The 13,831-nt window shown below is 37.0% G+C and overlaps 2 protein-coding genes across 2 annotated transcripts; one reads left to right on the forward strand and one right to left on the reverse strand.

Annotated features, from left to right (window-relative positions):
* Window positions 1-913: 913 nt before the first annotated feature.
* slc30a1b (solute carrier family 30 member 1b) lies at window positions 914-4,450 on the reverse strand. The gene is made up of 2 exons (XM_082142900.1): window positions 3,485-4,450; window positions 914-2,369 (listed from the first exon to the last, which is right to left on the reverse strand). The coding sequence occupies exons 1-2, from the start codon at window positions 4,074-4,076 to the stop codon at window positions 1,516-1,518; spliced, it is 1,446 nt and encodes a 481-aa protein (XP_081999026.1). The 5' UTR covers window positions 4,077-4,450; the 3' UTR covers window positions 914-1,515.
* Window positions 4,451-5,898: 1,448 nt separating this feature from the next.
* kif3cb (kinesin family member 3Cb) lies at window positions 5,899-11,871 on the forward strand. The gene is made up of 8 exons (XM_082143240.1): window positions 5,899-7,585; window positions 7,675-7,776; window positions 8,607-8,729; window positions 10,251-10,369; window positions 10,467-10,583; window positions 10,670-10,778; window positions 11,301-11,458; window positions 11,555-11,871. The coding sequence occupies exons 1-8, from the start codon at window positions 6,146-6,148 to the stop codon at window positions 11,661-11,663; spliced, it is 2,277 nt and encodes a 758-aa protein (XP_081999366.1). The 5' UTR covers window positions 5,899-6,145; the 3' UTR covers window positions 11,664-11,871.
* Window positions 11,872-13,831: the final 1,960 nt, after the last annotated feature.

A 13,831-nucleotide genomic window follows, 5' to 3' on the forward strand; every position in this document is an offset into this window, starting at 1 on the left:
ATAATAAATTATTTATCTATGAACATCATAATGTTTTAACATTTTTGATTTTCATGTGCCCTCGTAATTTTTTATCAAAATAACCTCTTGCAGCAAAATCTCTTGTCTGATGATGTGTTTACTGGTGTGAGGGCGTGGCAACCCGTCACTCACATGAGATCGACCAATAGGAAACCACAACGATCCAACCATCCAATCAATTGGTCTTTTTTTCTACATTTTTTCTTGTTCGAGGAGCCGTTTCATTTGGATATATATGCATATGCACGTCACATAGGGAAGAAATTACGCAACTTCCGTTTAATGACGACTTTACATCAGACTCATGACTCATCAACCAAATAATAGAATATTAGGTTCCTTTTGCAGCATGACAAAAAAACAAAAAAAACATGTATCCTATAATATTCATGTATATTTTAATAATAATCTTGAGGAGTTTAACAGTCTTGAGGAATTTAATAATTTTCTTGAGAAGATAAAAGCAGAAAATAAAATAAGTTTAAAAATGTAATACAGCATTATATATTTATTTTAAAAATAATCCACAAATATGTTTCAAAATGTTTACAATGCCACAATAGACAGATTCAAATCCAACTTGTATTTTTTATTGTCATTTTAGCATGTACAGTAGTGGCCAAAAGTGATGTCCGGCCTGGAAAAATTTACCTTCTCGTTTTGCTTAATTTATTTTAAAAAATTCGCTTAAGATTTTGTAAGCATATTGCGTAGTTGTGCTTGAAGTCATTTGTGTTATCTGTGCATTATTTTTGTCCAGGCTGTCATATAAAGCAATTATGATTATGAACACATGCAAAAACGAGAGAGAACCAACTAAATATTAATAACGGATTATGTTGTAGTTAATGGATGCTTTTTCCTGCGAGCTTTTTGCTTTTCTATGCATATAAAAAATAAAAAATAAACGCTAGTTGTAGTTTACAACTTTTTTGTCAAATAATTTTGTCTTAATCTTAATCAAGTTTAGTATTTTGTTCTACCCTTATAGTTAAAATACAAAATATTTTCATCATATTTTGATGGTTTAATCAAACTTGTAGAGTCATTAAAAATAAATCCCCAAACCAATCCCCTCCGGACATCACTTTTGGCCACTACTATACACCTCTATTGGTTGGCAAAAGTGCATGATCATTATAATTAATAGATTATAGTGTAATACGTGTGAAAAATAAATATCTGCTATTAATATGCATCAATATGTCTTTATTTGTAAATACATTACGTACCCTTTAATATCTATCTATAGCCAGCAATAAGAACCAACAAACGTAATATGAAAAAATTGTATTCTGTTTTTTTATATATCATGTTTATATGCAGAACACAGCATGGAATCTAATGTTTTTGGGTTCAACAAAACCAACACTCTGAGACATACTTGTGCAATAAGAAGATTTGAAATAATCCAGACAATTGCCCTATAATCTCCCACATTCCCTGCGAGCAAGTGGTCATGTGCAACTCATGCAATATAATGTCCTTCTTGACCTAAACTGTTGATTCCATCTCTGTACTATGTACAGTATCCTCCACTTCCTTCTGATCAGCCCATCCGACAGCATGCCTGCAGGTCTTTTCTTTAATCTTGGTCAGCTCCGACTCTGGCTTAGCCCTTTTAGTCGGATTACAACATAGTTTGGGTTTGCATTGACTTTGACAGGAAAGCTCACACCGGGAATCACCAGGTCCTTCAGAGATGGAAGAAAACTCTGGCTGAACTGTAGTAGCATGGATGTCTTCATCATGGAAAATGTCTTTAATGCGTTTGGCGACGTCCATGTAAGTAGCTGGATCTGCGCATTTGATGTGAGCGGTTGCAATAATGCGAGACCCAGCCAGCTGCCAGATGTGCAGTTCATGAACGGCTATAACGCCATCCAGGCTCCGTAGTTTCCCATTCAGCTTGTGCATATCGATCTGTTTGGGTACCGTTTGTAGGAGGATCAGAGCCGACTCCTTTAGGAGAGGGAAAGTTGTGTAGAGCAAAATACACACCATTATTAGACACAGCATTGGGTCCAGATAAAGCACCCAACATGGTCCGGCTACAGATACGGTTCTTGGGGTCCTGTCGTGCGGTTTGGATATGCTCAGCAGGACTGTGGTATTAACATGTTGATGGTCAGTCAAGTGGGTGCTACGGCAGGGGTTGAAACAGATTTCGTCGGTTTGGCATGGCGTCCACACAAAAGTGAAAATCAAGGCGTTGACCACCACAATGACGGAGCCTAATGCATCGCCGAGCACGTGCAGAAACACTCCACGCATGTTCAACTGGGACTCAGAACTGCGATCCAGGTCCTCCAATGAGCCGTTGGCCGTGATTCTGATGTTCAGGCTGTCTATCATAAAAATAAAGACGAAGAGGAAAATAGACAATGTATAGAAATTGCACTCGAAAGAGGCAACAACTACAAAAACAAAACAAAAATAGCACTGAAAATGTCATGACTTTTATATCAGGGTTCCCACACTTTCTTAATTTCCATGTTTTTCCCATTACTTTTCCAGGCGTGTGTGATGTCTGGATGCAGATTTAACTACAAAATAGCTACACAAATTTATGTTTACTATAAACATTTCAATAAGCTTTTACGATATTGTACATTTTGATGACTCTTCCAGGCCTTGAAATCATACTTTTGATATTTAAAGATTTTCCAGGACTGTGGAAATCCTGTTTAGGTTTTATTAATTCGCACGTTTATTTTATTTTTTTATGACAATAAAAAAAAATGTATTCCCCAATATTTCCAGGTATTCCAAGACTGTGAGAACCCTTAATTTTACATGGATGTGTTATATTACACTGCCTGGCCAAAAAAAAAAAAAAAAAAAAAGTCGCTGTTGGATTTAAATAGGCAAATTCTTAAGAGGTTATGATTAGATAATTATTGCAGTGATTATTATGTTAGCATTTTATATGTTTGGCAACAGTTTTTTAACATTAATTGATGAAGGGTGTAGCTTTTCATTTATTAAACAATCATGTAGGAAGACACATCATGGCCATATTCCAGGATGACAAAGCCAAGATTCATCAGGCTAAAATTGTGAAAGAATTAAACTCTTAGTAACTAAAACTAAACTCTTGCATTGTCAATACAAGATCTTGACCAAAAATGTATGCACATCTTAATGGAAATAAACTTGTGATGTTATTTCCATCAAGAACTGATTTGACATGATGTGTCTTCCTACATGGTTGATTAAGAAATGAACAGCTACACACTCCATCAATTAAGGATAGAAGAACTGTTGACAAACATATAACCTGCTAGAAACATAATAATCACTGCAATAATGATCCAATCTTAAGCATTTGCCTATTTAAATCCAAACAGTGACTTTTTTCTTTCTTTTTTTGGCCGGGCAGTGTAGGCTAAATACAATTATAATGAAAAAGCAGAGGCTATATATTTTTTTTTTTTTTACAAAAGTTAATTTGAACACCTACCTGATTTCAGATCAGAAGTTTGATCTCCTTGAGAACTGCTGCTGTTTATCATAAGATTGTGTTCCTCTTTATGCGCCTTTATTGGTTTCTCATAATGTCTGCTTTTTGTGTTGTGACCATGAGAGTGTCCGTGTCCCCGCTGAGAGTGACCACCATGAGAGTGCCCGTGCCCTCCAAACCCCGCGTGTCCGTGGAACAGAAAAAGACCAAGTACGTTGACCAGTAGACCAGCAACGCCAACCCAAATGACCACGCGTGGATTCTCAATCTCATGAGGCAGCGTGCAGCGCTCGACGGCTTCCAACAGAATAGTGAAGCAGAGGGCCGTCAAGAACACGGCGTTCACCAAAGCTCCCATCACTTCTGCGCGGATCCATCCAAACGTGTTTTTACTTGTGGTTTGAGTTGTCTCCGCAAAAGTCACGGCAATCAAAGCCACTGTCAAGGCTATTACATCCGACAGCATATGAAAAGAATCTGACAGCATTGCGAGAGATGCTGTTATCCTGCTTACCACAACTTCAACAATGAAAAACACAAGCGTTAAACACAGCATACACAGCAAACGCACACGGTTCTGTCCCAAACCCATTTTTGTCTTCAACGGCAAATAAAATGATATTTAGTTTGGCGAATTGTCTTTTAAAATAACGTACAAAAACAGGTTTAGATGTCTATGACATGAACGTTTGTCATAAACAAGAGATTAATGTTGAAAATAAACGCGTAAATGCTGTTGCTAATGGCAACTTGCGAATTACCCGTTGCGCGACGCACGCACTAAAGAATTCAGCTCAGCGAAACATTCATTCATACTTATTAGAGAGAGACACCGGCCGCCATAGACTGGGGATGGAATAAAAGACGCTCGTGAATCTCCAGGAGAAGTTAAACGAAACTTGAGACTTTGCACCCGGACCGGTAAACTTCTCCACACGGTCTGAGCGGGGACGCGCAGTCCCATGCGTCCCCATTGGCCGAATATAACTCTGTGCTGGAGTTGGAGTCACATGGTCAGTGAGAACACATTCTCCTGTCGGTTAAACAATGCAAATCATAGCAATCAGTGCATGAAAATTACTCCAAGGTGTGCATACATTAGTTACAAAAGAAATAAAGTAGGCTAATAAAGAAAGATTATCATTACCTATAAACTTAATGATTGTAATTCTGGATCAGTAGGCTACTTCGCAATAACATTTAGCCTAACTGTTCGGATTTATTTTATTTTATTTTATTTTATTTTATTTTATTTTATTTTATTTTATTTTATTTTATTTTATTTTATTTTATTTTATTTTATTTTATTTTATTTTATTTTATTTTATTTTTTATTTTGGGGGACACGGACACTGGTCCTGTAAGAAAATAATAAAAATATACAATGGTAAAAAATTAATTACAATTGCAATTTTTAATAATTGTTCATTCGTTTCTTTTAACATGTTCCTCCTCCTACACACAAACACGTTATATATACATTTCTGTCAGATGTATATAAATCAGGACATCTGACAGAATTGAATAGGTAGCCTAAAGGGTGAAACAGTGTGTAAAACATGAATGTGTTTTCATGTTTTATGGGGACTTTCCACAGACATAATGATTTTATACTGTACAAACTGTATATTCTATCCCCTAACCCTAAACCTACCCATCACAGAAAACTTTCTGTATTTTTACATTGGGCTACATGTATTTTCAAAAAAAAAACATCACGTAGTCTGATTTATAAGATGCTTTCCTCATGGGGATCAAAATATATCCCCACAAGGACAAGATTTTGGATATTGCCATCTTTGGGGGGACATTTTGTCCCCATAATGTAGGGTTTACCAGGCCACCCACCTACCCACACACACACACACACACACACACACAAACACACACACAAGATGTCCTGATTTAATAACCACTGAAGGCCCATATTAACATATTAACATTAGACTAGTGACTACAATTACATTATGCATTATACAGATGGCCACTGTATAGGCTATATGCACTCACAAAAAAAAAAAAAAAAACATAAGATAAGATGTATCATCATCATTGAGTTTTCATGGTAAAATTCTAGTTGCCATTTTTCCTTTGTAAATTTAAGTATACCAGTCTTATCCTATATTATGTTTAAAGCTATTAAAGGGCTTGACGTCTCACACCAAACAATCATGAAGGTTATTAGTTAAATAACCTAATTATTGATAGGCCTCGACTGTTTAAGCCATATACAATGAGTGTGCTCTATTATACTGACTTGACTTCTAATAACGTAATCACCAGTAATCTTATCATTGAATAATTATAAACCACACCGAATGCGTCACACCTCACGCAGAGAGAAAACACGCGATCTACCTATCAGCATCACGCCGCCTTGTGAGTGCGCTCTGCCTATTGTCTGTGAGGAGCAGGGCGTGTGCACTGTGCAGCCAGAGCTGGAGACTGAGAGGAGATGCGCGAGACACGATGCATGAGCGGACTGTAATGATGGCGTTGGACCAAGATGATCTGAGCTCACTTTTTCATGTGACGGACATACATTTTGCTGCATTCAAACGCGCGGTTGTAGCCTGCATATGAATGTGCGTATTTTATTTAATCGTTCCTTGCGTCCATAACATTGCAGAATATTAAAGACGTAAAGGCTTTATCATAAAAATGATGAAGAGAAATAGCCTATTGCGACCACGCTCCATGTCGATTGGCAAAAAATCAGAGGCGGTTAAGGTGGTGGTGCGGTGCCGCCCTTTAAACAAGAAGGAAGAGGCGATGAATCGAGAAAGAATTGTTGAAGTAGATGTCAGACTGGGACAGGTGAGCGTGCGTAATCCCAAATCATCCGGAAGCCTCGTAAAATCATTCACGTTTGATGCTGTCTATGACGTGGGTTCAAAACAATACGACTTGTATGACTATGCATGTAAACCTCTTATTGACTCTGTTTTGCACGGGTTCAACGGAACTATATTTGCTTATGGGCAAACTGGCACTGGCAAAACATATACAATGGAAGGTGTGCCCACAAACCCTGAGACGAGGGGAGTCATCCCAAATTCATTCCAGCATATTTTCACTCACATATCTAGATCTCAGAACCAACAGTATCTCGTGAGAGTGTCTTACTTCGAAATATACCAAGAAGAGATACGAGACCTCCTCTGCAAGGACAACAATAAAAAAATGGAGATCAAGGAAAATCCAGACTTGGGCGTCTATGTCAAAGATCTCTCGTGTGTGGTGACTAAGAACATAAAGGAAATTGAACATGTCATGAACTTGGGGAACCAATCAAGATCTGTCGGATTCACCAAAATGAACGAGCGTAGCTCCAGATCTCATGCGATTTTTGTCGTAACCATTGAATGCAGCGAAATGGGGATTGATGGTAAGGACCACATTCGGGTCGGAAAGTTAAACATGGTGGACCTTGCCGGCAGTGAGCGGCAAAGCAAAACAGGTGTGCAGGGACAAAGGCTTAAAGAGGCTACGAAGATAAACTTGTCTCTCTCCGCTCTGGGAAATGTTATTTCGGCTTTGGTGGATGAGAAGAGTACCCATGTACCTTATCGGGATTCCAAGCTCACCCGGCTGTTACAGGACTCCCTCGGAGGCAATGCTAAAACTGTTATGGTGGCCACCATTGGACCAGCTTCATGCCACTACGAGGAGACTCTCACCACATTGAGGTACGCCAACAGAGCAAAGAACATCAGGAACAAGCCAAAGATCAACGAGGACCCCAAAGACGCCCTGCTCCGCGAGTTCCAAGAGGAAATAGCCCGCCTAAAGGCACAGCTCGAGGAACGAGGGATGCTGGCAAAAGAAAGGAGGAGAAAGAGGAGAAACAGTATGAGGATTACGAGAAGTATGAGTAGCGGAGAGGTGGAAACTCAGAGAGATGGAGAGGTGGGGGTCATTGAGACGGTTCGGGAGGAGAGTGTGGAGGAATATTGGTGGAAGCAGCAGATGGCCAATACCTCTGCCAATTACAAGCCAGATATTAGCAGGAAACTTGGAACGGTAGAAATGAAAGCAAAGACTGTGGAAGAGTTGCTGAAGGAGCAACAAGCTATGGAAATTATTATTGAAAAATACAAGGTCAGTTATTTCCACATGACTTTCCATGAAAATTATACACCATATCATTCATAAATCATATCATTACTGTGTGCCATGGTTTTTTGTAGGCTATGGAAAGTAAGCTTCTTGTTGGAGGGAAAAACATCATTGACCACACCAATGAACAGCAGAAAATGCTGGAACTGACGAGGCAGGAGATTGCTGAACAGGTAACTGTAGTACAAAATTAGACATATGCATATCTAGATTATAATACAGTAACATAAATATTCTTTAAAGGGATAGTTGACTTTGAAAATAAATTTTGGTATGTTTTAGCTTACCTCAAGGGCATCCAAGATGTAGGTGTCTTTTTTTCCGCAGTAGTTTCAATTTTGATATTTTTAGGTCAAACCGTTCTTGTCTGTCAGTCATATAATGCAGGTCGATGGTCACTGTCTCAAAGAGCAAGCACAGAGTCCAAATTAAAACAATTCCCCGTCGTCCAAATTAAACAATTCCCCATCGTAAGTACACATTGATGGCCTAAGACACGAAACGAGCGGTTTGTGTGAGAAAACGAACAGTATTTATATCGTTTTTACCTCTTGTACACAGCCACGTCCAAGTGATCTGAGAGCGCGGGCGGGTATAGATATATACAATAGAAGTCGCCTTGGCGACTGCAGTTCATTGGAACGAAACCGTAGCCAAGGCGATATAAATACTGTTCGTTTTCTCACACAAACCGCTTGTTTCGTGTCTTAGGCCATCAATGTGTACTTACGATGGGGAATTGTTTAATTTGGACGACGGGGAATTGTTTTAATTTGGACTCTGTGCTTGCTCTTTGAGACAGTGACCATCGACCTGCATTATATGACTGACAGACAAGAACGGTTTGACCTAAAAATATCAAAATTGAAACTACTGCGGAAAAAAAGACACCTACATCTTGGATGCCCTTGAGGTAAGCTAAAACATACCAAAATTTAATTTCAAAGTCAACTATCCCTTTAAGGATTAGAATCTCATATGTGTGTGTGATAAATCCTTCTAGGATAGACAGGAAAGAGAGATGCAGCAGCTGATGTTTGATCAAGATGAAGAGACGATTGAACTGAAAGAGACGTTCTCCACTCTACAGCAAGAGGTGGAATTTAAGACGAAGAAACTTAGAAAGGTGCGTAAGGTCACAATTCATCTCCACACCATGGAAGCTCGTTTCCGGCACAGAATAAAAAAAATTGGGACTTTTTTTCTCACAACTGCGTGATATAAGCTTGCAATTGGGTAAATAGTCAGAATTGCGAGTTTATATCTTGCAATTCTGACTTGTAATGAATACTCAATCCTGATTAGGCAGTCATGGCAATCTGCAGTCATAAAAATGACTGCTAAACTGTAAACAGACAAACATCTCTTAGACTGTGCTAATGTCTTTCTTATCACTTCATAGTCTCTGTTTTCTCACATAATTCAATCATTTTGGCTCAAATCATTTTATACCCAGGAATTCATTTATTTGGTAACTTGTCATGTAACAAGTTGGATAATGTACAATAATTGCATCACCCTGGTTCCCTCGACAAAAAGCCAATAGGATGTTTCTATTGGCTTTTGGATTATTGCAGAAAATAAGGTCTGTGACCAACAAAAGTTTATGATTCTTAGACGTTTTGTTCATCAAGATAATCTTCACAAAATTAACACAACTTTTATGAAATTTGAAGCCTAAATACAATCATATTTAGTAAAATGCTATACATTAACTACACCATGCATGACTTCAATGTCACCATCACTAATCTTCCTACAGCCCTTTCAGTCTTTATTTAAACTCTGGAAGTTGAAAAGAATAGTTATTTTCAGTAGACAGTAAAAGTCAATGAGTTTTCCTGTTCGCCATGAAGACGTTTAAAATCCCTGATAACTTCTGTATTCCCATTTATCCACTTGCTAGCATCCGCCTTCATCACCTTGCATCATCCTAATCACCTTTCTTTCACAAGTGGGGTATTACTCATTTACACACTACTCATTTACATGCACTACTCATTTACAAATGTTGATTATATAAATAAAAACTATATTTTAAGTTTATTGCAAAATATATATATAGACAAACATTTAAGTATTTTGAGAGTGTAGAGAGAACAACACAATTACATCATTCAGTGGGCTTCAGTGGGCGGAGCTAAAGAGCTATTTTGGCACATGTTGCTTTTCCGACTCTCTGATTGGTATAATTTTCTGTAGAGAATCATGGGTTATGTAGTTTTTCACCAGGAATTCCACTGATAATTTAAAATGAGCTGAAATAATGTGGGTTGATGGCTTTAGCAGAAGCAAATACCATGGATTAACAACATCGTAGCTCACAGTAGGTCTGTCTCTAAAGGTTTATAAGTTATCATTAAGAATCCATTTCCTTATGGAGAAAATGATTGGAGTTGTTTAATTCCGGCACCCAACATGGTGTGATTCTATATCAGACATGACATACTTCCTTTAGATTGCTTGTTTAGCTTGTGTTTTATCAGTCAGTTTTTGTCACATTTTGAATGCACTTTTTTAAATGATGTTTGTAATATGGTTATATTTGCAGTTCTGTACATTGTATTAACCATGTTTAATATATTACAGCAGCTACTGTATGTCTTATATTTTAGTGAAATATAAGAACTCCTCTTGCTCCTCTCAGTTTTACAGTAAGCTGCAGTTGGTGAGGTCTGAGATCGGCGATATCATCAATGAACATGTCACAATGAGGCAGGAACTGGAGCAGACAATGAATGAGCTGACAAGAGAGATGAAATTCAAGTACGTCCCACCAATCCTCACAGTTTTGTCCTGAAATAAACTACAAAAAGACAAAGCTCCTCTCTGAATGGTTTCGATTTTGTCACATTTTTCCCAGAAATCTGATCATTGAGAACTTCATTCCTCCAGAGGAAAAGAATAAGATCATAAATCGTCTCAACTTTGATAGCGAGGAAGACCAGTGGAAAGTCTTACCTCTTCTCCCTTCAGAAAAGTATGTGAAAGAACAAAATTGTTCCAAACATTACAGGACCACGAGGATGATATTCTTATAATGTTTTGTTTTCTCTTATATTCCAGTAACTCCCCTCTTGTTCGACGAAGGCCAACTTCTGTAGTGGGATACAAGAGACCAATTAGTCAGTATGCTCAAGTTGCTGTGGCAACCGGGTCTCCTTCTAGATACAGGGTTGGTATTGTACAGAGATTAATCATGTTCAATCATTACGAAATAAAATATAAGCATTTTATGATAATAATAATATTTTTGTGAATTTTAAAAAGACATTACCAATCAAAAGTTTGGAGTCAGTAATAGTTTTTAATGTTTTTCTTATGCTCATCAAGGCTACTTAAACTTGATCAAAATAAACAGTAATATTGTGAGGTATTAATACAATTTAAAAGAACTGTTTTCTATTTTATTATTCCTGTGATGTCACATAATCCTTCAGAAATAATTCTTATATGCTGATTTTGTGCTCAAAACATTTCTTAATATAATGGAAACCATGCAAAAAAAAAGTCAGGATTCTTTGATGAATAGAAAGTTCAAAAGAACAGCATTTAAAAAAAAAATAGAACTCTTTAACATGATAAATGTCTTTACTGTCACTGTTGATCAATTAAATTTGTTTTACATTTACTGACCCCAAACTTTTGAACTGTAGCGTATATTATTTTGACTAAAACAAATCTTTTGTTGGCACAGGCTGAGAACATCATGCTTCTGGAGCTGGACATTTCTCCACCCACCATGGTGCCCTTGGATCTTCAGAGGTCAGATATAAGAACCCAAGACTTGATTCGTGACTTTGTCCATTATAGGAAGAAGTCGACTGCATCACGGGTCATGAAAGCTAGATCGTGGTGAGTACCCTGCATATCGTACATAATTCAGCTGCTACACAGAAAGCTCAAATTAATTGTCCACATTTAAACCTTGCTCTTTTCTTCCTCCTCAAGGTACCAAGGGCCAAGTCGGTCTGCTTCTTCATCAGCCAGCTCTGGGGCCTCAGGGCCCCAATGCCCAGCCTCAGCAATGGGAGCTTGTGCAGCAACCTACCAACCATGAGCCTGTACATTGTATTACGCCTGCAAGCATAGAAAGCACACTTAATTATTCTTTGCACTGTTTTAATGAGCTTTAAGCAATGATATTTGTCTGTTTCATCATCTTACAGGGTTAGTTCACCCAAAAATGAAAATTCTGTCATCATTTATTCACCCTCATGCCATTCCAAACCCGTAAGATTTTCTTTCATCTTCGGAACACAAATTAATATCTTTTTAATGAAATTTGAGAGCTTTCTGTCCCTCCATTGGCAGCCTACGCAACTACCAATCTCAAGCCCCAGACAGGTAGTAAAGGCATCATCATGGGACCCAAGTGGTTTAACCTCAATTTTATGAAGCGATGCGAGTGCTTTGTTTCCACAAAAAAACATAATTTACCACTTCATTTACAAAATATTAATCCCCAACACGCATTCACGAGATCATAAAAGTAATTCATGTGACCCAAGTGGTTTAACCTCAATTTCATGAAGCAATGTGAGTGCTTTGTTTGCACAAAAAAACATAATTTACCATTTTATTTTAAAAATATTTATCTCCATTGGCATTCACGAGAGCACTACGTGAGTTACAATATATGCGTGTTGTGTTGACGCGAGAGCAGATGTTGTGTGAACGTGTGTTGGAGATTAATATTTGTATAATAATGGTAAATTATGTTTTTTGCACAAAGCATTCACGTCTCTTCATAAAATTGCTTAGTTCATATGGATTAGTTTTACGATCTCTTTATGAACTTTTTGAAGCGTCAAAGTGGTAGCTGTCAATGGAGGGACAGAAAGCTCTCAGATTTCATCAAAAAGATCTTCATTTGTGTTCCGAAGATGAACGAAAGTCTATCAGGTTTGAAACGACATGAGGGCGAGTAAATGATGACGGAATTTTCATTTTAGGGTACACTAACCCTTTAATTTGTTAGCATCAAAGCTTAGTTATTTTAAGCACAATTGTCTCCTGTATACTTGAAAAAAAGCTAGTGTATCCTTTTTAAGCTTGTGATGTCATTCTTGAACAGAAATGCAAACAATAAATGTATCATAAACAACGGATCTCTCAATATTTATCACATAACAAGTATCGCTTAGAAGTAGCTGAGGTCTTATAGCACGAAGACATGCTGAAATAAGTATAACTTAAATCCTGAACTGTACAAACCTGAATATCAAACCATGACTCCATATGATGTTTGAAAAACATCATATTTCCATATATATATATACAATTTAAAAAAAAAAGGCACAAAAGGGGTTTGTTTAATAAGACCATTATACCATAGCTCATATGACTGTATATTACAGCTCTGGGAGGTTAAACACAAGTTTAGACTATAGGCAAAAGAGCCAGTGTTAACCTTTTTCACACATGCATGCTTATGTTTTATTTGTACACTTAAGGTGAACATGAAATCAAAACTGACCTTGTTTACTTTATTAATACATGTTCATGTTCTTATAGTGATGAAACAGAAAAAAATAAGGTTAGCTTGGCAATTGTACACTTAAACATTTAAGAAATGAATTGCATTAGAACAAAATATCAAACCAAATGACAACTCTAAACAAATGCTAAACCTCTTCTCAAAACTAATTTCACTTTTCATAGCTATTTATATATTTATATTTGCAAATTTATGAATACCAACTGGTCCTGGGATTTTTTTTAGTCAGTTACCTTCAAGTTCACATGATGTCACTACGTAATAACCACAGGTGCAGTTTATTACATTAAAGGTGTTCATTATATGTTTGTGTTTATGTTTCATGATTTGAGGACCATATACTCAAAAGACAGGAATGGAAGTGTATGTATTCAATATAAGTTAATTTATGTTCTCCAGCTTGCACAGTGGTGTTTTCTAATTCGTTTAAGGCTTTTAAAAGGTCTATTAATGTGGTAGGTGTAAGCCAATCATCAGTAAAGATGATTTCAGATTAAGAGTTAATTTTAGTTCTCTTAAAACTCAGGTTAGTGTTTGTGTGAAAACAACAGTACAATTCTTAATTCACTGTCAATATATTAAAATAAATGGTCTCAATTAATCTCAAATTTGGAATTTCCTGCAATTTGCCGGAAATATATGTTAATTTGTCCATTAATTTTGAAGCATTTGGGTAGATTTACATTTAGGTAATTAGGTATATTACATTCAGATGTTTTTAAAATCTG

Source organism: Leuciscus leuciscus (genome assembly GCF_965113295.1).
Source record: "Leuciscus leuciscus genome assembly, chromosome: 17".
Lineage (NCBI taxonomy): Eukaryota > Metazoa > Chordata > Actinopteri > Cypriniformes > Leuciscidae > Leuciscus > Leuciscus leuciscus.